Source organism: Macaca thibetana, chromosome 19, assembly GCF_024542745.1.
Source record: "Macaca thibetana thibetana isolate TM-01 chromosome 19, ASM2454274v1, whole genome shotgun sequence".
NCBI lineage: Eukaryota > Metazoa > Chordata > Mammalia > Primates > Cercopithecidae > Macaca > Macaca thibetana.
In genome coordinates this window covers 40540644-40560554 of record NC_065596.1, presented here as the reverse complement: position 1 = coordinate 40560554, position 19911 = coordinate 40540644, and the positions used below count along the sequence as shown (strand labels likewise).

Sequence of the window (19911 nt, the reverse complement as noted above, 5' to 3'; positions counted from 1 at the left end):
ACAGAGGCAGAGGCCTCTGTTGTGGATGGAGAAGCTGCAAGAGGGGCAAACATGGCCTTGGGAGACAGGGCCAGGAGTGGTATTAAGGCCTCCCTCCAGCCCGGACTCTGGAAGCAGAAGCAGAGATCACGGGGCCTTCTGGGTCCTGTCTCAGCCTCCACAGCTCAGGATGAGAAAAAAAATACAGATAAGAAAAAGACAAGGAGATCCACAGATCCAGCCCTGGGGATGAATCTACGACCTCCCCAGTTCCCCAGGACCCAGAGCCCAAGCTCCTCCCTCCTCTCTCAGATCAGATCAGGAGGCAGATCGCATAGAGATCAGCAATCAGGTCGTGTTTATTTCCTCCTGGGCCTGGCAGTCTGGGAGCAGAATATAGACAAAGGCACTGGGGCGCCTGGGTCTGGCACGGTCTGGAGCTTGGCCGCCTGGGTGGCAACTATGAAGGGTGTGCCAGGGCGTGCAGGGACTGGAGTCATCCTCCCAGAACCGAGAGAGGGCCCTCTGGGCATGGAGGCATCACAAATGCTAGGCTTGGCACAGATACAGGGGAGAGGTTACGGAGCGGGTGTGTGCAGGGCCTGGTGGGAGTGGGGAGACCCTTGGACAGAGCTTGTTAGAGTGTTCTAGAGTCAAGAGAAACTCCAGGCAGGCATATTGGGCCCTGGATGTTGAGAAGCTGGGTAACAAGTGCTGGGAGAACAAAAGCTGTGGGTCGGCAGGCCCCACAAAGATGTGACTGCAGACAGGATGGGCCCTGGGAGAGACCGAGGCTCCGGGTGACTCCTATAGCGAGGCGGTGAGGGGGTGGGTCTGGGGCTCCAGTTCAGGAATACATAGTCAGCTGCAGCCACTGGGGAGAGGAGGGTGGAGAGTGAGGACAGGGAACCCCAGAGCACCAGCCCCTCTGCCCTCACCCAGGGACTGCTGGCAAAATAGGAGGGAGGGGACTGCAGCTCAGAGCTGGTATGAAGGGCCAAGGGGTGGGGTCCCCCCAGGCACCCGTACCCCAAGATGGGGGTTCTTACCTCCTGGATGTTCACCTGGATTTGTCCAGTGCCATCTTTGTCAAGAGATTTGAAGGCACCTGGAGGAGGAGATGGGGAGGTTTAGGGGTAGGGAAGGAAGGAGACTGGTTTTTAGCATAATAACATTACACAAATATATGGGATGACAATAATAGCAGCTGGTACTTCACTGAGTATTTACTGTGTGCCCAGCTGTGGGGAAAAGAGAGATCAGCCTGTTACTGTGTTTATATAGAAAGAAGTAGACATGGCCGGGCGCGGTGGCTCAAGCCTGTAATCCCAGCACTTTGGGAGGCCGAGGCGGGCGGATCACAAGGTCAGGAGATCGAGACCACAGTGAAACCCCGTCTCTACTAAAAATACAAAAAATTAGCCGGGCGCGGTGGCGGGCGCCTGTAGTCCTAGCTACTCAGGAGGCTGAGGCAGGAGAATGGCGTGAACCCAGGAGGCGGAGCTTGCAGTGAGCCGAGATCGCGCCACTGCACTCCAGCCTGGGCAACAGCGTGAGACTCCGTCTCAAAAAAAAAAAAAAAAAAAAAAAAAAAAGAAAGAAGTAGACATAAGAGACTCCATTTGGTTCTGTATTTGAGATGCTGTTAATCTGTGACCCTACCCCTAACCCTGTCCTTGCAAGAGATATGTGCCGTGGTGACTCAAGGTTTAACAGATTTCGGGCTGTGCAGGGTGTGCTTTGTTTAACAAGTGCCTGAAGGCAGCTTGCTGGTTAAAAGTCGTCAACATTCGTTAATCTCAAGTATCCAGGGACACATACACTGTGGAAAGTCACAGGGACCTCTTCCTAGGAAAGCTAGGTATTGTCCAAGGTTTCTCCCCCTGTGATAGTCTGAAATAAGGCCTTGTGGGAAGGGAAAGACCTGAGCGTCCCCCAGCCTGACACCCGTGAAGGGTCTGTGCTGAGGAGGACTAGTACAAGAGGAAAGAAGGCCTTTTGGCAGTTGAGATAGAGAAAAGCATCTGTCTCCTGCCCGTCCCTGGGCAATGGAACATCTCGGTGTAAAACCTGATTGTATGTTCTATTTACTGAGAAAGGAGAAAACCTCCTTAGGGCTGAAGGTGGGACGGGGGCTAGCTAGCGGCAATGCTGCTCTTTATGCACTACAAAGGTTTACGGAGATGTTTGCATATGCATATCAAGGCACAGCACTTTTCCTTAAACTTATGTCACAGAGATCTTTATTCATATGTCTCACTGCTGACCTTCTCCCTATATGATCCTATTATCCTGCCACTTCCCTTTTTCTCAGATGGTAAAGATAATGATCAATAAATACTGAGGGAACTCAGAGACGGTGCCGGCGCGGGTCCTCTGTATGCTGAGCGCCGGTCCCCTGCGCCCACTTTTTCCTTCTCTATACTTTGTCTCTGTGTCTCATTTCTTTTCTCAAGTCTCTCGTTCCACCTAACGAGAAACGCCCACAGGTGTGGAGGGGCAGGCCACCCCTTCACCCAGCTCAGTGTAAAGTGCTTTCCAGGTATTAGCTCATTTAATCCAACTCTGTGAGATAAGTGTCATTTTAAAATGAAGCACAGGCTGGGCATGGTGGTTCACACCTGTAATCCCAACACTTTGGAAGGCCGAGATGGGAGGATCAATTGAGCCCTAATCTGGGCAACAGACACCTCATCTCTGTTTTTTAAAAAAACTAAAAATTAAGAAAAGGAAAAGAAAAAAAAAAAAAAAAAAAAGAGGCAGAGAAGGGAGGGGCCATGCCCTAGGTCACACAGCAAGAAAGTGAAGAAATGAGGATTGGAATCCAAGCTGTTACCCTCCTCAATAATGGCCTCTGTGTACTGATATCACCTCTGCCCAGCTCCAGCCTCCTACTGACATCTATGCTCCATCCTCTCCAGTTCCAAGACTAACAGGCTACTAGAGGGAGGCTCTGCACTCTCTACTTCCTGCCCCTAGAGTCTTACAGATAGGTCCTCACATCTGCCCTGAAACTTGACTCCATGTTCCCCACCCACAGGGAATCTAGACACAATGACTACACTATCATCGCTCAGTTACCACAACCCTCAGGTGTCCACACCCACAGCGTCCTGCACTCCCTGGCTGCCTTTTGTTTTTTTTTTTTTTTGAGACAGAGTCCCACTGTGTCGCCCAGGCTGGAGTGCAGTGGCACAATCTTGGCTCACTGCAACCTCTGCCTCCCAGGTTCAAGTGATTCTCCTGCCTCAGCCTCCTGAGTAGCTGGGACTATAGGCGTGCACCACCACACCCAGCTAATTTTTTTGTATTTTTAGTAGAGACGGGGTTTCACTATTTTGGCCAGGCTGGCCTCAAACTCCTGACATCAGGTGATCTGCCCACCTTGGCCTCCCAAAGTGCTGGGATTACAGGAGTGAGCCACGATGTCTGGCCCTCATTTTTTTTTTTTTTTTTTTTTTTTTTTTTTGAGACAATGTCTCTGTGGCCCAGGCTGGAGTCCAGTGGCAAGATCATAGCTCACTGCAGCCTCACCCTCCCGGGCTCAAGTGATCCTCCCACCTCAGCCTCCCGAGCAACTGAGACCACAGGCATGTGCCACCACGCCCGGCTACTTTTTTTTTTTTTTTTTTTTTTGTAGAGATGGGGTCCTACTATGTTGCCTGGGCTGGTCTCAAACGATCCTCCCGACTATTAGCCTTCTTGCTGGTAGATCCAGTGTCTATTTTTTTTTTTTTTTGTAGAGATGGGGTCCTACAATGTTGCCTGGGCTGGTCTCAAACAATCCTCCTGACTATCAGCCTTCTTGCTAGTAGATCCAGTGGCTATTTCCTGGCCCTTCTTATGTGACTTTTGGCCTCATCTCCCCTTTCTGTCCACTTTCTTCACCTCCCTGCTATCTCACATACCTGCTTCTTTTCCTCTGTCACTCTTCATGCATTGTCCTGGCCATGAGATCTTTCTTTCTTTTTTTTCTTTTTTGAGATGGAGTCTCGCTCTTGTCACCCAGGCTGGAGGCTGGAGTGCAATGGCATGATCTCTGCTCATTGCAACCTCCGCTTCCTGGGTTCCAAGCAATTCTCCCTCCCTAAGCTTCCCGAGTAGCTGGGATTACAAGCATGCCCCTACGCCCGGCTAATTTTTGTGTTCTTAGTAGATATGGGGTTTCGCCATGTTGGCCAGGCTGGTCTTGAACTCCTGACCTCAAGTGATACTCCTGCCTCGGCCTCCCAAAGTGCTGGGATTATAGGCGTGAGCCACTGTGCCCGGCCTGGAGGCCGAGGGATCTTTTTTTTTTTTTTTTTGAGACGGAGTCTCGCTCTGTCACCCCGGCTGGAGTGCAGTGGTGCAATCTCAGCTCACTGCAAGCTCTACCTCCCAGGTTCACGCCATTCTCCTGCCTCAGCCTCCCGAGTAGCTAGGACTACAGTTGCCCACCACCATACCCGGCTAATTTTTTGTATTTTTAGTAGAGACGGGGTTTCACTGTGTTAGCCAGGATGATCTTGAACTCCTGACCCTCATGATCCGCCTACCTCGGCCTCCCAAAGTGCTGGGATTATAGGCATGAGCCACCGTGCCCGGTAAGGCCAAGGGATCTTTCTAAAGCCAAATCTGACCCTGTCCCTCCCTCTGCCTAGAACCTGCAATGGCTCCCCAATGTCCCTGGTAGAGTCTGAGCACCCCCAAATTTTGCACCCACAATCCTGCATGACCTAATCATGTCCACTGCTCCTAACTTCTCTTACTTAGCTCAGATCTCTGACAGATCCAAGTTCAAATTCCGGCTTTGCAACTTCCTAGCTGGGTGACTATGAGCAAGAGATTTTGCCTCCTTGAACTCTAAGTTCTTCCTCCGTAAAATAAGGACAGTAATTCCTACTTCTCAGCCATGTCTTCAGCATTCAGTACACTAACACTCAGAAGGCCACATGCAATGGCTCATGCCTATAATACCAAGGCTTTGGGAGGCAGAGGTGGGAGGACTGCTGGAGCTCAGGAGCTCAAGACAAGCCTGGGAAACATAGCAAGACCCTGTCTCTACAAAAAATTTTAAAAAATTAGCCAGGCATGGCAGTGTGTGCCTGTACTCCCAGGTATTCGGTAAGCTGAGGCAGGAGGCCTGCTGGAGCCTAGGAGTTGAGGCTGCAGTGAGCTGTGATGGTGCCACTGCACTCCAGCCTGGGCAACAAGAGCAAGACTCTGTCAAAAAGGAAAAAAAAAAGAAAGAAGAGAGAAAGGAAAGGAAAGGAGAGGAGAGGAGAGGAGAGAAAGGAAGAGAAAAGAAGAGGAAGGCAGGAAGGCAGAAAGAAAAGACAAGAGAAAAGAAAAAAGAAAGAAAAGAAAGCAAGCTAAAAGTACCAGAAGCCCCATCTTCTTTCCCCTTCTAGGCCTTTGCACAGGCTGTTCCCTCCCCCTGCAACAGTATTCCCTACCTGCTCACTAAGTTCTCTCCTCAACCCTCAGGTCCCAATGTTCCCTCTCCAGTGAGCCCTCCCTGACCCCTTGGGCTGCATCAGGTGCCTCCTGGATTGGATTTGCCCTCTAGGCTTCCCCAAGCACAATCTGAGCACACTCTGCTCACTCTTTCCCTGACCAGAGCCCCAGACCCTCAGCCTGTGCTGCCCCCATCACAACCCATCACTCTGCCCTGAGCTTCCCCTCTCAGCCATCACCAGTCTGAACTGTCACTGTCTGGGGACTCGTCTCTCCTCCACTAGACTGTGCTCTCCATGAGGGCAGAAACTGGGGCTGATTCAGTCACCCCTGTGCCCCTAGCATCGCCCACCTCAAAGTCAGGCTTAGAGGAGACTTTGGCCCATAGAGGTCATAGGAATCCCCACCCAGGAAGACAGCTGGGGCATCACTCACGGAACATGGCGTCCAGCCTGACCAAGCAGCTGATGAAGTTGTCAAAATCCATGTTCCCACTTTCATCTGAGTAGCGTCGGATGATCATGTTATAGAGATGCTCATTCAGGTGGAACCCTGAGATGGATTTAGTCCTTCAGGTGTGGGGGCCACATGGCCCAACCCACTCCCATGCCCAGGAGTCAGGCCCAAACCAGCTGAGTAAAGGTTTTCTCACCCATCCCACTCCCAGCCCCACCATGTCCCTGCCAGCCATACCTGCCGCCTCAAAGGCCCCTGGGAGTTCGCTACTGCAAATGGTCCCTGATCGGTCAGTATCAAACTGTTTGTATATGGCCTGTGGGGACAGAGAGATCGGGTCCAAGTGAGCATTGTAGAGCATGGTATCTCCGTGGCTTGGGGGTCTGGGTGCCAGGGATTTCAGAGGTTGCTACACACCTGCCACCTTTTGATGTTGTTCCACAAGTACTTGAATTCCTCAAAGCCCAGCTTCCCTGTGGTGTCGCTCTGGTGGGAGGGTGTTAAGAAGAGTGACAGCTACACCCAGATGCACGCATCACATGCACTGTGGACACGACGGTGATACAGCAAGCAGGGGAGCCAGAGCTGAAACTCCAGCTCCCGCTTGGTCCTAGTCGTATCACCTGGTGTGCAGTTTTATTTTTCATTTTATCCATACATATCGTCACTTATATTTCTAAATAAGGATTCTCTTTAAACATAACTAGGCCGGGCGCGGTGGCTCATGCCTGTAATCCCAGCACTTTGGGAAGCCACAGTGGGTGGATCACAAGGTCAGGAGATTGAGACCATCCTGGCTAACACAGTGAAACCCCGTGTCTACTAAAAATACAAAAAATTGGCCGGGCGCGGTGGCTCACGCCTGTAATCCCAGCACTTTGGGAGGCCGAGGCGGGCGGATCACAAGGTCAGGAGATCGAGACCATGGTGAAACCCCGTCTCTACTAAAAATACAAAAAATTAGCCGGGCACGGTGGCGGGCGCCTGTAGTCCCAGCTACTTAGGAGGCTGAGGCAGGAGAATGGCATGAACCCGGGAGGCGGAGCTTGCAGTGAGCCGAGATCGCGCCACTGCACTCCAGCCTGGGCGACAGAGCGAGACTCGGTCTCAAAAAAAGAAAAAAAAGGCCGGGCGTGGTGGCTCAAGCCTGTAATCCCAGCACTCTGGGAGGCCGAGGCGGGCGGATCACGAGGTCAGGAGATCGAGACCATCCTGGCTAACATGGTGAAACCCCGTCTCCACTAAAAAAAAATACAAAAAACTAGCCGGGCGAGGTGGCGGGCGCCTGTAGTCCCAGCTATTCGGGAGGCTGAAGCAGGAGAATGGCGTAAACCCGGGAGGCGGAGCTTGCAGTGAGCTGAGATCCGGCCACTGCACTCCAGCCCGGGCGACAGAGCGAGACTCCGTCTCAAAAAAAAAAAAAAAAAATACAAAAAATTAGCCTGGCGAGGTGGCAGGCGCCTGTAGTCCCAGCTACTCGGGAGGCTGAGGCAGGAGAATGGCATGAGCTCAGGAGGCAGAGCTTGCAGTGAGCTGAGATCACGCCACTGCACTCCAACCTGGGTGACAGAGCGAAACTCCGTCTCAAAAAAGGAACATAACCATGAGGAATTATATTCAACTACTCTAAAGTACACATTCCTTGCCTGAAGAGTTGTTAATTGCTCATTCAGAAAATTCTTGATAGGCCAGGCGCGGTGGCTCCCGCCTGTAATCCCAGCACTTTGGGAGGCTGAAGCAGGTGGTTCACTTGAGGTCAGGAGTTCAAGACCAGCCTGGCCAACATGATGAAATCCCGTCTCTACTAAAAATACAAAAATTGGCCAGGCGTAGTGGCACACACCTGTAATCCCAGCTATTTGGGAGGCTGAGGGAGGAGAATTGCTCAAACGTAGGAGGCGGAGCTTGCAGTGAGCTGAGATGGTACCAATGCACTTCAGCCTGGGAAACAGAGCAAGACTCTGTCTCAAAAAAAAAAAAAAAAAAAAAAGAAAAGAAAAAAAGAAAAGAAAATTGTGGACAGTAACTCAATTTCATAAATGTTAGGACATGTGAAAAACAAGTGTGTGGCCAGGCATGGTGGCTCATGCCTGTAATCCCAGCACTTTGGGAAGCCAAGGCAGGTGGATTGTTGAGCTCAGGAACATCACTTTCTCACTAAATCTTCGGGACACCAGTTCTACCAGGACTATTTCCAGAGAAAGAAACATATTCAAAGCTGAAAACTCTACCCAATATCATAGTTAAGAGCTAATGTGTACAGACCACATACTATGCGTTATGCACAATGCTAAACCTTTTGCATGTAGCTCCAATTCAGTATCACCATTATCACTCACCCATTTTACAGACAGAGAAACTGAGGCACAGAGAGGTTCAATAACATGGTTAAGAGGTACAGTTGGGATTGCTTCGCTCTATGCAATATGTCTGTGATTACGTGACATGTATATATGTGTGTGTCTGTACTGCCCTATGTGTTAAATGTGCATAAGGGCAGGCGCAGTGTCTCAAGCCTGTAATCCCAACACTTTGGGAGGCCAAGGCGGGAGGACTGCTTGAGGTCAGGAGTTTGAGACTTGCCAGGTCAATATAGTGAAAGTTTGTCTCCTTAGAAACTATTTTTTAAAACAAAAATAAATAAAAATATGCATGCATCAAAGGTCAGCTGATGGCTGGCCCATATACAGATATACGTGTGTTCCTGAGCACACTGCCTCATACACTTTCACGCATGTGGGTGTGCTCTTAGGTGTGTGTGTGTATACATGTGCATGTGGCTGTTATACATTTAGGTTCCCAAGCCCAAAAGACCTGAGTCCACAGACTGGAGTGACGAAACCTCTGCTCACTGCAACCTCCACCTCCCGGGTTTAAGCTATTCTCCTGCCTCAGCCTCCCAAGTAGCTGAGACTATAGCTGCACACCACCACGCCCGGCTAATTTTTGTATTTTTTAATAGAGATGGGGTTTCACCCTGTTGGCCAGGCTGGTCTCGAACTCCTGACCTCAGGTGATCTGCCCACCTCAGCCTCCCAAAGTGTTGGGATTACAGGCATGAGCCACCACGCCTGACCTTTATCTATAACTTGAGACAAATGACTGCTTCTCTCAGGAAACTGAGCCTCAGTTTCCTCATCTGTAAAATGGAGTATAATAATTGTGCCTGTCCAACAGGGTGGTTGTGAAGTTTCGGTCACTTTATATAATTAAAGTGCCAGCTGTAACAGCTGGCATTGTTATGATTTACTGCCACATGTCTGTAGGTGAGTGTGCTCTGATGAATGCATTTCCATATATCTGTGGATATGAAGGCTACACATTGGCTTTCCAAACATACTCTCAAAAAACTCCCTGTGCACCCAGGGCCTCTCCCACACTGCTCCCAAGGATACATCCATCACGGCCACCATGCTGCGACACGTGTCAATGCCAAAACCATCAGTCTTCAGATCAGGGTCTGTGGGCAACAGGTTGAAAGTCAGAGGCCAGAGGCCAAAGCCACTCAGGCCCCTCTGCCTCTAAACCTACCCTATTCCTTGAGCCCGGTCACTTACGTCGTGTCACAACCTTATTGAGAATGTTCATGAGTTCTGTGGCGCTGACCTCCATGTCCTGCAGGCGGAAGTTAGGGGCAGGTCAGGCGTGACTGAAGGGTCTGAGAATGTCATGGAGAATGGGAACACTGGGATTGTCACGGTCAAGGGTGTGTGCGCAAGGGCAGCCACAAGGGAAGGGATGGAAGGGTTAGGACAGGGTCAGGGAACCCCAGGTTACTTACATCTCCAGCCAGCTGGGCAAAGAGTCTCCGGAACTGCCGGACCTCCTCACTCTCGTTGGCCTCAATGTTGGAGTAATGTGTGCGTGGGGGCTGCAGAGGGAGGAGAGCTCAGAGCAGGGGGAGGGGAACCCGGCCAGGACGGCTCCCCACACCAAGGCACCCTGGGTGGGAAAGTCAGAGTGGGCTGGGCAGCTTGATGAGAAAAAGAATGAGAGGTGGTAGTGAATGGGTGCGCGTATGTGGGGCATGGCTAAGACCCATGGCGAAGCTGCGGACATGGCACGGGAGGAACTGGCAGAGGAATTTCACAAGAAGGGGAGGAAGGTGGGACTTCTCTACAGGAACAGGAATGGGACCTCGAAGAGGCCTTGGCAGGAGAAGGGGGTCTGGTTGCAGAGTGGGCTTACCGGGGGCTCCGGGTTGTATTGCGCAGCCGCCTCGCTGCGAAGAGATAAGGGGGAGGAGTTAGTGTCGGGGGCGGGGCCTCCAACGGGCAGTACTACAGAACCATCAGCCCCAACGCTCCAGACGTCAGCCGCTATCTTCCTTACTTGGTTGCTGTGCCCTTCATCTGTTCTTGTCCTCATCTGTCCCAATCCACACGGCCCTGGTCGTGCCCCTCTTCTCCCTTCCTCAGGCCAACCCCACCCTTCAGGAGACCCAGAGATCCGTCCCCTGGGAGGCTCCACTCCTGCCAGGCACACCTACCCAGTGGCAGATTCCAGTCATCTCGGCCACCCTCAACCTAAAAATCCCACACAGAATCAAAAACCCCCGCCCCTTGGAGGGCTCACTTCATAGAGGCTCTGCCCCAGCTTCCCAAGGTCTTATCCTCCTTAGGTGCCATCTGCCCAAGACTCTACTCCATGGCCCCCTTCCTAAACACCTGTCTTCCCAACATCCTACCCCAGCCATTGGTCCCCGTCCCTTCAAGGGATCACTGCTCAGTGGCCGTGACTAATTAGGCCAACCTGCCCTACCCCTACCAGGGCATTTTTCTCCATTAATCCCGCCAGTTTCCAGCAAGCCCAGCCCATTCTGGGCTATTTCCTCTATCCCATTAGGTCTTGCTTTCTCCTGGGCTCACCTCCTCATTAACCCACCTAAAACCTCTGACCACACTCATAAGTCAAGCCCCGACCGTAAAATGTCACTCAGATGCATTGGCTCCGCCCCTTTAACGTTCATCTCCAGGTTAGCCAATGCAGGCCGGGCCCAGACCCATAAGCCCCACCCTCCAAAACTCCACATCGGTCCCCTCAGGACCACATTGTCCTGGTCCCACACAATCAGACTACTCCCGTATCAAGCCCCGCTCCCAAGGACTGATATCCGCCTCATTGGGGTCCACCCCCTTATAACAGGACTCTCAAACTAGGCCACCCCGGCCTAATTCAGGTACCCAGGTTAGCCTCCAGGTTAATCCTATTATTGTTAGACCACGCCCCTCCCGGACCACGCCCCCCTGAGGCACCTCCCATTCACATTTCCAGGCCCCGCCCCTCCGATAGTCGCCGCCTTACCTGATGGCGCTGATGACTCCGCCTAGGATGCGCATGGCAGTTCCACCGCCACCGCCGCCTCCGCCGCCGCCTCCACCACCGCCGCCGCCGCCCGCGGCCCCGCTGATCAGGCCTCCAAGCACATTCCCCAGGCCCCCACCCAGGCCCCCGCCTCCCCCGCCGCCGCCGCCGCCGCCCTTCAAGAACGAGTTAACCAGGAACATGGCTGCGACTCACTGCTGGGGGGAAAAAAGGGGACCAGTGGGTGCTTCGCCCCTGAGCCCACACCCTCCCCTCAAACACGCATTTCCGGCAGCTGGACACGGGAGAAGGGATCTGAGGCCTCCGGATGGGGGTCTGAGTTTGCGAGGGCGGGTTGTCCTCGCAAGGTTTGTAACCTCCTCGGGTCTAAAAGGCACCCGTGGGCTTGAGGGAGCCTGGACTGGGTGCACGCGTTAACGGGAGGGTGTAGGTCTGGTGGGGGTTCTCTTGGTGGGGACCCCAAGTTGGCGTAAGGCGTGCCCGACGTGTCTGGGCGCTAGAATGTGAGATCCAGAGCCCAGACTGAATGTAAAGGTCCTTGGCGGGTCATGGGCGCGGAGCAAACATCCACCGCCTAAAGGGCCCCAGGGCGGGGTTTAGGAAATCCTAAATGTGGGCTTGAGAATTCAGGTATTCCCAGCGGCAGGATTCCAGTGTCACCTCTGGCTTTGTGGGCTCGGGTCTAAGATCGTGGCTGTGAGCCCTGGGTTCCCGGATAATGGGGTCCCTCGCTGGAACTGGGGGCACAGATCTACGATCGTGGTTCAAGACACCCCAAGGAAGAATTCACAGGGTATCTCTGAAACCTATGGGCCTGTATTTTGGATCATGAGACAGAGGGTGGAGAAGTACGGGACGTCCCCGGGACGGCATGAAAGGGTGTCGAACAGGTCTGAGGGTTCGAATCTGAGACCATGGATCTGGGGGGCTCCTGAGGCCGAGACTTCACGGTTCGCCAGGTCTGGGGGCCGCCAAAGCCGGAATTGCGGGGTGCGGAGGGGGTACGGGCTGGGCGCTTACCACCTCACGCGTCCGGAGGTCTGGGAGTCCGTTCCGCTGCCGCTCCCGGGCCTCCCGCAGCGTCCGGCTCCTGAGGGCGGGGCCGGTGACTCAGGCCGCAACTCTCGGGTCTGACACTGCACCGCGGCCCGGCTGTCTCCCGCGCGGTCCTAGAGCCGAAGCGGACATTGCGCATGCGCACCCCACACCGCCCTGCTAGCGGGACCCGGATTTGGGCCCCGCCCTACACGTTTCCAGCGCCGGAGGTCTTAACCCCGCCCTGACTCGGTAGGCTGGGGTCTTCCCGACACCCCTCAGGTCTGGGTGCAGGCACCGGGTGATGAGAACTCGGAGGAGACCCACACCCCCCCAGTGTCGTAGTGTGACAGCCCCTAGGGCCTGCCAATATCCTTCCAGGGTGGCAGTTTTCGGTCCGCTCACTAAGGGACTCCGCACGGGCCCTTTCCAGGTGTTGTCGCGACAAACACCTCCTGGAGGCCTGTAGTATGCTTTGGCTCACACGCAGGAGGACAATCGCCCGTGTCTGTGGCGAGGACTGAGGCTGGAGTGCCTTTCCCAGTGCCTGCAGCAGCCCGGATGGCAGTCAAACCGCAGGCAGCGCAGGCGCCGCCTCCCAGGCGAACCTTATCACGTCCCGCCCCAGTCAGGGGCCACCTGAATCATTTCTTCCTGGACTGGCCCAAAGGGTGTCCTCAGTATGCTAGTGTCTAAAGAAGGCCCCAGACACAGGAAGATTCCTTTGGCGGCGGCCGGGTTTCTTTATTTACTTAAAAAATATTGTTGTTTTGGCCGGGCGCGGTGGCTCAAGCCTGTAATCCCAGCACTTTGGGAGGCCGAGACGGGCGGATCACGAGGTCAGGAGATCGAGACCATCCTGGCTAACACGGTGAAACCCCGTCTCTACTAAAAAAAAAATACAAAAAACTAGCCGGGCGCGGTGGCGGGCGCCTGTAGTCCCAACTACTCGGGAGGCTGAGGCAGGAGAATGGTGTGAACCCGGGAGGCGGAGCTTGCAGTGAGCTGAGATCCGGCCACTGCACTCCAGCCTGGGCGGCAGAGCCAGACTCTGTCTCAAAAAAAAAAAAAAAAAAAAAAAAAAAAAAAAAAAAAAAAAAAAAATATTGTTGTTTTTACGTAATAGAGACGGAGGTCTAGCTATGTTGCCCAGGCTGCTCTTGAACTCCGGGCCTCAAGCCATCTCTGCCCTCAAGCCATCCTCCTGCCTCAGCTTCCCAAAGTCCTGGGAGGTACTGGGAATACAGGTATGGGCTACCGGCCTTTTTTTGATTTAATTTAATTTTTAACAATACTGTTTTTACATAGCCTGGTTTCTTTCTTTCTTTCTTTTTTTTTTTTTTTTTGAGACAGCATCTTGCTCTGTTGCCCAGGCTGGAGTGCAATGGCGCCATCTTGGCTCACTGCAGTCTCCGCCTCCCAGGTTCAAGGGATTCTCCTGCCTCAGCCTCCCGAGTAGCTGGGATTACAGGCGTGCACCACCACGCCCAGCTAATTTTTGTATTTTTGGTAGAGACGGGGTTTCGCCATGTTGACCAGGCTAGTCTCAAACTCCTGATCTTAGGTGATCCACCCGCCTCGGCCTGCCAAAGTGCTGGGATTACAGGCGTGAGCCAACAGGTGTCCAGTACTTTTTCAGGACTCCTCAGGGGCAGCTAAATCTGGCCCCCAGGCAGGCTGGTTGGCTCTTAGTCCCTACCCTGGAGGCTGGCTAGGCTTGAGTTGAATCCTGGCTATGCCCTGTAATAACTGCACAACCCCAAAACAGTGACTTGATGTTCCTGAGCAGCAATTTTCTCATCTGTAAAATGGGATCATGGGTTGCTCCATACCACTAGGCCCCCTATCAAAATTAAATTATATCGGCAGAGCGCGGTGGCTCAAGCCTGTAATCCCAGCACTTTGGGAGGCCGAGACTGGTGGATCACAAGGTCAGGAGATCGAGATCATCCTGGCTAACCCAGTGAAACCCCGTCTGTACTAAAAAATACAAAAAACTAGCCGGGCGAGGTGGCGGGCGCCTGTAGTCCCAGCTACTCGGAGGCTGAGGCAGGAGAATGGCGTGAACCCGGGAGGCGGAGCTTGCAGTGAGCTGAGATCCGGGCACTGCACTCCAGCCTGGGCGACAGAGCGAGACTCCATCTCAAAAAAAAAAAAAAAAAAAAATTAAATGATATCTGCAGGAATACTGATTATTAAAAAAAAACTTAAAGCAGTGGCTGGGTGTGATAGTTCATGCCTGTATTCCGTGTACTTTGGGAGGCTGAGGCAGAAGGATCTCTTGAGCTTAGGAGTTCGACTCCAGCCTGGGCAATATAGTGAGAACTTGTCTCTACAAATAATAATAATATAGAAATTAACTGAGTGTGGTGGCATGCGCCTAGTCCCAGCTACTCTGGAGACAGGTGAGAGGATCACCAGAGCCCAGGAGGCAGAGGTTACAGTGAGCCGAGATCATGCCACTGCACTACAATCTGGGTGACAGAGCGAGACGCTGTCTCAAATAAATAAATAGCTGGGCACAGTGGCTCACGCCTGAAATCCCAGAATTTTGGGATGCCAAGTTGGGCAGATCACCTGAGGTCAGGAGTTCAAGACCAATATGACTAACATGGAGAAACCCTGTCTCTACTAAAAAATACAAAATTAGCCGGACATGGTGGCACATGCCCGTAATCCCAGTTACTCAGGAGGCTGAGGCAGGAGAATCGCTTGAACCCAGTAGGCAGAGGTTTCAGTGAACCAAGATTGCACCATTGCACTCCAGTCTGGGCAACAAGAGTGAAACTCCATCTCAAATAAATAAATAAATAAATAAATAGGTGATAAATGCTTTGTAAATGCCAGCTATTAGCTCTATGTCTGTGCCTATGCTACTCCCTCAGCCTGGAGGCCACCTGTATTCCTCAGCTGGTAGACTCTTAGTCATCCTTAAATAATACAAAAACAGGCCGGGTGTGGTGGCTCACACCTGTAATCCTAGCACTTTGGGAGGCCGAGGCGGGCAGATCACCTGAGGTCAGGAGTTTGAGATCACCCTGGCTAACATGGTGAAATCCCCTGTTTCTACTAAAAATATAAAAAATTAGCTGGGCGTGGTGGCGTGTGCCTGTTATCCCAGCTACTGGGGAGGCTGAGGCAGGAGAACCGCTTGAATCCAGGAGGCAGAGGTCGTAGTGAGTTGAGATCGCGCCATTGCACTCTAGCTTGGGCAACAAGAGCAAAACTGTCTCAAAAAAATAAAAAATAAAAAAACAGATAACTGTCACTCCTCCAAGTGCTTGACGTCCATCAGCTCCCTCATTCTCCTAACAGCCCTGTGACATAGATGCTATTTATTATCCCCATTTTACAGAGAAGTAAACCCACTCTGAGGTTAAACCCAGGCAGCCACGCTCCCTAGCCTGTATCCTTAACCACTACCCTTATGCGTTAATAATATAATTAATATAATAGCTCAAATAACAAGATCACAACAGACAAAACTAGTTGCAGCTGATGTTTCCTGAGGCCTTGCTGGGGCCAGGCCAAGGTAACTGCTACGCAAGCCTTGTCTGCAAGGCAGGAGAGAGAACGGAGATTCTGAAAGGCAGGGTCACGGAGGGTGGCAGAACCAGATCTGATCCCGGGCTTGGGTGATGACAAATCTTTTGGTGATGACTAATCCAGATTCCCTTCTCACCACACCCCTCCCTGCCAGACTGCTGCAGCTCTCTGCCCTCTCCCGAGGCTCACTTGCTGCCAGCCCTCATGCCCCTGGCCAGGAACTCTCCTGCCACCTTTTTTTTTTCTGGCCTGGTTGTGTAGCTACTCAGGCTGCAGGTGTCACCTCAGGAGTCATCTCTTCCAGAAAGCCCTCCCTGTCTCCACCCAGCCTGAGACTAGGTGGAGCTTCCAGTTATATGCTTTCAAAATGACCTGTACTTTCTCATGGCACTCACTGCCAGTCGTAACCATATTGTCATCTAGTTCTGGCCCCCAACCCCTTATTCCTGGCCAGCCCCAGGTGTTAGGTCTCCATCCTCCTCTCTGTACCACTCATGCCATGGGGTGCCTCCCCTCTATGCACAGCTTAAATCCCATCTCTAGGCTATCAACGCCCAGTTTTTTGTTTTGTTTTGTTTTGTTTTTGAGACGGAATCTTGCTCTGTCACCCAGGCTGGAGTGCAGTGGAGCGATCTTGGCTCACTGCAAGCTCTGCCTCCTGGGTTCACGCCATTCTCCTGCCTCAGCCTCCTGAGTAGCTGGGACTACAGGCACCCACCACCATGCTGGCTAATTTTTTGTATTTTTAGTAGAGACGGGGTTTCACCATGTTGGCCAGGATGGTCTCGATCGCTTGACCTCGTGATCCACCCGCCTCGGCCTCCCAGAGTGCTGGGATTACAGACATGAGCCAATGCGTCCGGCCCTTAGAGGCATTTTAAGCTTTACATATCCTAAACTAAGCTTCTGACCTTCCTCCAGAACCTGCTCCCTCACCACCTTCCCCACCTAGATTAGTGGCAGCTCTGTCCTTCCAGTGACTTGAGGCCAAACACTCCGGGGTGGTCCTTCACCTCTCTCCTTCACACCCACTCCAGCCTGTCAGCAGATATTATTGGCTCCACCTACAGAAACTAAACTCTTCCCCTCCACGGTCCCCACCCTGGCGCAGCCTCCACCTGGACACCCCACAGCCTTCTCCCTGGTCTCCCTGCTCCCTTCTGTCTGCTCCCCGCTGTCTGCTCCTCTTGTGGAGCCAGAGGAAGCCTGAGACCACCTGAGTCAGGTCAGGGCCCTGCTGCTCAGAGCCCTGCCCTGGCTGCCCCCACTCCAGGAAACAGTCAAAAGTTCTCACAACAGGGCCAGGTGTGGTGGCTCATGCCTGGAATCCCAGCACTTTGGGAGACTGAGGCAGGAGGATCGCTTGAACCCAGGAGTTTGAGACCAGCCTGGGCAACATGGCAAGACCCCATCTCTACAAAAAATACCAAAAACTAGCCAGGTGTGGTGGCATGTGCCTGTAGTCCCAGCTACTCAGGAGTCTGAGGTGGGAGGATCACTTGAGCCCAGGCCCAGGAGGTAGAGGCTGCAGTGAGCCTTGATTGCACCACTGCACGACTGCACTCCATCCAGCCTGGGCAGCAGAGCAAGACTCTGTCTCAAAAAAAAAAAAAAAAGCGTTCTTATGACAGCCACCAAGTCCCTAGTGATCTTTCCCGTCACCTCCCTGCCCTCATCTCTACCCCCCGGAGAAAGTGAGAAGATGCCTGCCTGGCAGGGTCCCCTGCATGTTCCCAGCTGAACACAGACAAAACTCGGCATGGAGGCCCTGCAAGCACAGCAACACCCAAACATTCTATCTCAGGGCAGACATGAAGACATGAGGCCGCCACTCCATTACTAAGACCTTCTCCGGCCCCAGGTCTGGGGAGCAGATCTTTCAAGTCTACACATCTAGTGATCTCTGGAAGGTCCTGTCTTTTATCACCCGCTCACACACTGTGTACTTTATTTTTTATTTTATTATTATTATTATTGAGATGGAGTTTCAATTTTGTTGCCCAGGCTGGAGTGCAATGGCATGGTCTTAGCTCACTGCAACCTCCACCTCCTGGGTTCAAGCGATTCTCCTGCCTCAGCCTCCCAAGTAGCTGGGATTACAGGAGTCCGCCACCACACCTGGCTAATTTGTTTGTATTTTTAGTAGAGACAAGGTTTCACCATGTTGGCCAGGCTGGTCTCGAACTCCTGACCTCAGGTGATCCACCCACCTCAGCCTCCCAAAGTGCTTGGATTACAGCACTTTGAGCCACCACTCCCACCCCTGTGTACTTTACGTATTTATCCAGATTTCTGTCTTCTCCACTAGAATGTGAGCTTGCCATGGACCGGGATTTCTCTCTTTTTTTTTTGGAGATGGAGTTTCACTCTGTTGCCCAGGCTGGAGTGCAGTGGCGCAATCTCGGCTTACTGCAACCTCTACCTCCTGGGTTCAAGCAATTCTCTGCCTCAGCCTCCCGAGTAGCTGGGATTACAGGCGACTGCCACCACACTCAGTTAATTTTTGTATTTTTAGTAGAGATGGGGTTTCACCATCTTGGCCAGGCTTATCTTGAACTCCTGACCTCAGGTGATCCACCCGCTTGGCCTCCCAAAGTGCTGGGATTACAGGTGTGAGCCACCGTGCCCGGCTGGGCCGGGATTTCTATATGTCTTGTTCACTGCTATGTACTTACTCATAGGTATGTATCCAGTTCCTAGAACAGTGGTTGGCACATCATAGGTGCCCAGTAAACGTTTGTTGAATGAATGAATGAATGAATATATTTTGTGTGTATTTTCTCACTGGATTTTCAGCACCAGCAGTGAGACAGTAGGGCAAGCATTACTAATGCCCTCCACCATCTCCTAGGCTCTGTTGAACTCAGGCATAGTTATGTGACTTACTTTGGCCAATAAAACGTAAGAAGAAGTGTTGGATGTAGAACACTTTAAATGCTCCTTGTAGAAGTATTTCAAAACCAGTGCAACCACTGCACTCCAGCCCAGTGGACACAGCAAGACCTTGTGTTTGTGGCCGGCGCAGGGGAAGGCAGTGCAGAATGCTCCATGCTCTGTTTTCTCCTGCCCCGGCCACACTAGGAGCTGAGCAAACCTGGAGGTGCCACATGAAGGAAGAGGGCTGAGCCCTGGCATCGAGGACTTCTGCCCTCAATAGTCACCCAGACCCATAGCTAACTTTGTATGAGCAAAAAATTTTTTTCTTGGCCTGGTGCGGTGGCTCACACCTGTAATTCCAGCACTTGGGGAGGCCAAGGCAGGCAGATCACTAGGTCAGGAAATGGAGACCAGCCTGGCCAATACGGTGAAACCCCATCTCTACTAAAATTACAAAAATTAGCTGGGTGTGGTGGTACATGCCTGTAAGCCCAGCTACTCGGGAGGCTGTGGCACGAGAATCACTTGAACCCAGGAGGCAGAGGTTGCAGTGAGCCAAGATTGCAGCACTGGACTCCAGCCTGGTGACAGCAAGACTCCATGTCAAAAAAAGTGAAACAGGGTCTCACTTCATTACCCAGGCTGGAGTGCAGTGGCACAATTATAGCTCACTGCAACCTCAAACTCCTGGGCTCGAGGGATCCTCCTGCCTCAGCCTCCAGAGTAGCTGGGATTACAGGTACACCACCACACCTGAATAATTTTTTTATTTTTTGTGAGGACCAGATCTCACTGTGTTGCCCAGGCTGGTCTTGAACTCGTGGCCTCAAGTGATCCTCCCACCTCAGTGCCCCAAAAGTGCTGGGATTACAGGCATGAGTGACCACGCCCAGCCCGTGATTGCTTTATGGCCATGGCTTGCCAAGGCCTCTCACAACCCTCGGAGAAAGAAATTAACATGAGAGGAAGTGGATGTTCAGAGAGAGTCACTTGCCGGAGGCCACACAGTAGATGGCAGAGCATGGCTGATGCCAAGTTGTTATGCGATGACTAATCCGGGTAGCTGTCCGACCTCTGCCTTCCCTTCAGCAGGTCAGCACTGCTCTGTTCCCTCTCCTGTCACCAGGCTTCCTTGCGGCCAGGCTCTTGTACCGGCTGTGACCCTGCAGGATCTCCTCTCCTATTGTTTTTCTTTGGAGTCAATCCCCTGATAAAAATGATTTGCTTGGGCCAGGCGCGGTGGGTGTAATCCCAGCA

General features: G+C 52.4%; 2 protein-coding genes across 12 annotated transcripts in view; one reads left to right on the top strand and one right to left on the bottom strand.

Annotated features, from left to right (window-relative positions):
• LOC126942129 (60S ribosomal protein L37-like) overlaps window positions 1–19911 on the top strand; it is a 303593-nt gene that overhangs the window by 225559 nt on the left and 58123 nt on the right. Inside the window, exon 1 of one of the 11 annotated variants that reach the window (XM_050769379.1) lies at window positions 6249–6252. The exons of 9 other annotated variants lie outside the window; for them this stretch is intronic. The gene's annotated coding sequence lies outside the window, so the exon portion shown is untranslated. Of the gene's footprint in view, window positions 1–6248; window positions 6253–19807; window positions 19812–19911 lie in introns of those variants that run through there. One more of the 11 variants, XM_050769380.1, reaches the window with a different exon arrangement.
• CAPNS1 (calpain small subunit 1) lies at window positions 315–11390 on the bottom strand. Its single transcript, XM_050769285.1, has 10 exons — window positions 11176–11390; window positions 10060–10093; window positions 9653–9742; window positions 9429–9486; window positions 9267–9331; window positions 6289–6357; window positions 6109–6187; window positions 5851–5967; window positions 1029–1087; window positions 315–853 (listed from the first exon to the last, which is right to left on the bottom strand). Exons 1-10 carry the CDS (start codon window positions 11376–11378, stop codon window positions 827–829), a joined length of 801 nt encoding a protein of 266 aa, XP_050625242.1. The 5' UTR covers window positions 11379–11390; the 3' UTR covers window positions 315–826.

Coding starts and splice junctions, on each gene's coding strand:
- CAPNS1 (XM_050769285.1), bottom strand. CDS start 11,378: ATGTTCCTGGTTAACTCGTTCTTGAAGGGCGGCGGCGGCGGCGGCGGG. Junction 1,088..5,850: donor CAGGCTGGACGCCATGTTCC/GTGAGTGATGCC, acceptor CTCCTCCTCCAG/GTGCCTTCAAATCTCTTGAC. Junction 854..1,028: donor TCCAGGTGAACATCCAGGAG/GTAAGAACCCCC, acceptor TCCTCTCCCCAG/TGGCTGCAGCTGACTATGTA.